The 3,529-nt window shown below is 39.6% G+C and overlaps 1 protein-coding gene across 1 annotated transcript; it reads right to left on the reverse strand.

Annotated features, from left to right (window-relative positions):
- Nucleotides 1–1,464: 1,464 nt before the first annotated feature.
- LOC126875427 (uncharacterized) lies at nucleotides 1,465–2,052 on the reverse strand. The gene has a single exon (XM_050638340.1). The coding sequence runs from the start codon at nucleotides 2,050–2,052 to the stop codon at nucleotides 1,465–1,467; it is 588 nt and encodes a 195-aa protein (XP_050494297.1).
- Between the last annotated feature and the right edge of the window lie 1,477 nt (nucleotides 2,053–3,529).

The raw sequence follows: 3,529 nt of genomic DNA on the forward strand, positions 1-3,529 counted from the left end.
TGTCTGTGGGATTACGTGGCTGTTTGAAATTGCTAACGGCTTCTAATTTTGGGGGATTTGGCTTTACACCTTCGACGGTTACTATATGTCCGAGATATTCTAATTCTGGTTTGAGAAATTCGCATTTGTCCGGCTGTATTTTGAGTCTGAGTTCGCGTAGGCGTTGCAATACTATCGCGAGGTTGCTATTGTGCTCTTCAATCGACTGTCCGAATATTATAATGTCGTCTAAATATACGAAGCAATGTTTATTTATGAGTCCTCTTAGCGCGGTATCCATCATGCGTTGAGATGTTGCAGGTGCATTCTTTAAACCGAATGGCATTCTATTGTAATGGTAGTGTCCTTGTGGTGTGGAGCATGCTGTGTATTTCTTAGAGTCTGTGTCCATTGGGATTTGATGGAATCCGGAGGATAAATCGAGGGCTGAGAAAAATTTTGCGTTGCCTAGTTGGGATAGTATGTCGTCTATGTCAGGTAATGGATATGCGTCCTGGTCAGTTAGTTCGTTTATTTTTCTGAAGTCTATTACAATTCGCCATTTCTGTTTCCCTGAAGCGTCAGCCTTTTTTGGTACTACCCAGACTGGTGAATTGTAAGGAGAATCAGATGGTTCTATGATGTTCTTTTGTAGCATTTCGTCCATTTATCGTTTGATTTCTTCTTTATGGCATTCAGGCGGTCGGTAAGATTTTGTGTTAATGATTTTATTTTCTTTTAACGTTATTGTGTGTTTAGCAAGGTTAGTGTATGGTAATAAGTCGGTCTCTAGATTGAATACGTCAAGGTAAAACAGCAATATCTTTTCGATTGGTTCACGGTGAGTTTTCTTTATATGCGAAAGTCTGACTAAATCTTTAAACGTGGAGACTTGATCGTACGTGTTTGAATTTTCGATAAAATTAGTCATTTTGACTGGGCACTCACCACCATTGATAAAGCATGTCGTTGTCGGTTTTCCTTCCAGGTAGACTGTTTTTGACACTGCTTGTTTTGGAGGTACGTCGTTTTCCTGTTGCAATAAAAGTATATTATTGTCACGTTATAATTGTTGATTTGAGAGTTCAAATTTGGATTTAGATAGGGCTGGTAAACCGAGTATGCTGTCTTCTATAATTGGAAAGTTGTCTTCTACCACAAAGAATTCTAGAGGTTTGCCAAATAGTTTTATCAAAGCGTGTTCGTTAGTTTTAAATTTAGAGTGTCCCATCGAGAATTTTCGTTCTTTTGTTATTCTTGGTCGTAATAGGCATCTTCGCTTGAGTATATTAATTCCTGCTCCGCTGTCAATGAGGAATTTATGTCGCTGTCCGTCGGATCGTAAAAGTACTGTGGGTAGTCTTCCTGTTGTGGCGTTAATTCGTAGGTCTGGTCTATTGGTTCCTCTATTTCTTCCTTGCTTGTCTCGAGATTGTGAACTGCTGGTGGTCTCGGAAATTGGCTGGGTGTTCGAAAATTTCTACATTAACTGGAGACATGTCCGATCTGATTGCATTTGAAGCATTTTAATTGTGTCCTTTGGGCAAGTGGTATTTGTTCAGTTTGTCGGAAGTTTCTTGGCATTGGACTGGGTGTTGGAGTTGGTTTTCTGATGATTGAATAGGAATTATTGGTTGTTAGTCGTCGCTGCTCATGGAGTCGTAATCGTTCCATTGGTTTTGGTCGTCGATTTCGATCTTCCCTGAAGAATCGCTCGATGTCGGTGGCTTTCTTTACGACTTCAAGGATATTGTATGGTGGATAGGCGAGTAGTAATTGTCCTATTTCGCTTTTCAGGCCTCGAATAAAATCGATTACGGAGTCTCTTAAAATCCTGTCGTTCATAGCTCGTCTAGTAATTTCGTCACAGTATTCGTTCGTTATACTGTATTGTAGCTTATTGAGTGCTCTGCGGAACCTGATGATATAACTTTGCACACTTTCGTCGTGACGCTGTCTCGTTTCGCGTAGCTGGTCTTGTTGTTCTCTAACAGAATCTTGGGTGGCTACGTTTCGTCGTAGGGCATCATACAGGTGTCCGTATTCGTTTATTGGTATATTGCGGATAGCCATTGCGGCTTTACCCGTGATTTTCCCGATTTTGATCATTTTTAGTAGTAGCGTGGGTTCGCTACACATGGCTCGCAATTCACGTACTTCCGATATCGTCTTCGCCGTTTAATTGCGGAATACATGCTTATAATAAATAAGAATACAAAGCACAAACTATCTCATTCACTTATAGTAAATAAGAATACAAAACACTTAGCAGTAGTCAATCTGTTTCGACCATTCGCGGGGAGACGCGATTGCGAGGAAGCACGTCAACGGGAGGCGTAAATTCCCATTACGATTGGATAATCGACCCTGATTTCGTTTGCGATAATAGGGGTGGTTAAATTGATTTTACACTGAATTAACGAATACAATTAATGTTTATTCCAACAACTTCTTGACTAGAAATGTACAATTAATTCGATTGATAGCTAGAGTAACGAGGTGTTGTACGCGACGCACGCTTAGATGTGGGAGGTTCAAAAAACGTATAAAGACTAACTTTCTGTAACGATGATGCAGCGGAGGACACTTGCGATGGGTGCGTCTAATGATGCGAGAAAAGATGATTTGTTAAGACCAAGTTCTTGTTGGGAGAGTGAGGGAAGGACTTCTCTGGTAATAGGTTAATTTTCTGGATTGGTGGTGGAAGAGTGGAGGAAGGGTGTTAACCGCCCCGAGAGAAAGTTGCTAGTGTAAAACATCGTACATGAGAAAGACGAACTTCTCCTATCTTTCCGTAGTAAACAATAACCTTTAGACAGTGACTTAGTGCAGATGTTTGGTTCGGTCTGAAGGACCTTAGAAATTCCTCTAAGATTTATGATCGGCTCTTAAGACTATTGAAGGTACGCAGTGAAGGCGTGCGGACATCTGGTTGCCATCCTGTCCGCGGTGTGTGGCCTGTTCTAGAAAGAATGTCGCACGACGTAACACAATCGTTGTAAAAAACCCATCACGTATTAAATAGCTACCAGCTAACCTTATAAGGCACCATTTCATATTAACTTAATAAAAGTAAGGTAGCAACCTATCCCCATAATACTCGTTTTTACCTCTTTCAGGTATCACCACCTCCTTCGCAGTATACACTCTGCTTCACAGAAACAGTTGAGTTCCACTCAATTACTTATGATATAAAAATACAAACCACTTAACGTAGCCATCTTTATAAGTACAAGTCACTTAATCTAGAGAAGTAAATTATTATTAATATACATAGCTACACAGTCTAGGCTAGAGGAATCCATCTCAATGTCAATTTAATATAATTATTAAAAATTTACTATAGGTTATATATTACTATTATACCTTGATACTTCAATGTGGATCCACTCCTTACGCTAACGTTATCACAACTATCGCTATATTTACGTTTTTTATCCATTGCTTGCGACATGGCTACAGACTGAACATCATCTTCTGATCATGTAACATAAAAATTCATTGGCTTCGTTCACTTGTTTCTTTGAATTACTTTACATTTTTCTAGAAT

This window comes from Bombus huntii, chromosome 18 (genome assembly GCF_024542735.1).
Source record: "Bombus huntii isolate Logan2020A chromosome 18, iyBomHunt1.1, whole genome shotgun sequence".
Lineage (NCBI taxonomy): Eukaryota > Metazoa > Arthropoda > Insecta > Hymenoptera > Apidae > Bombus > Bombus huntii.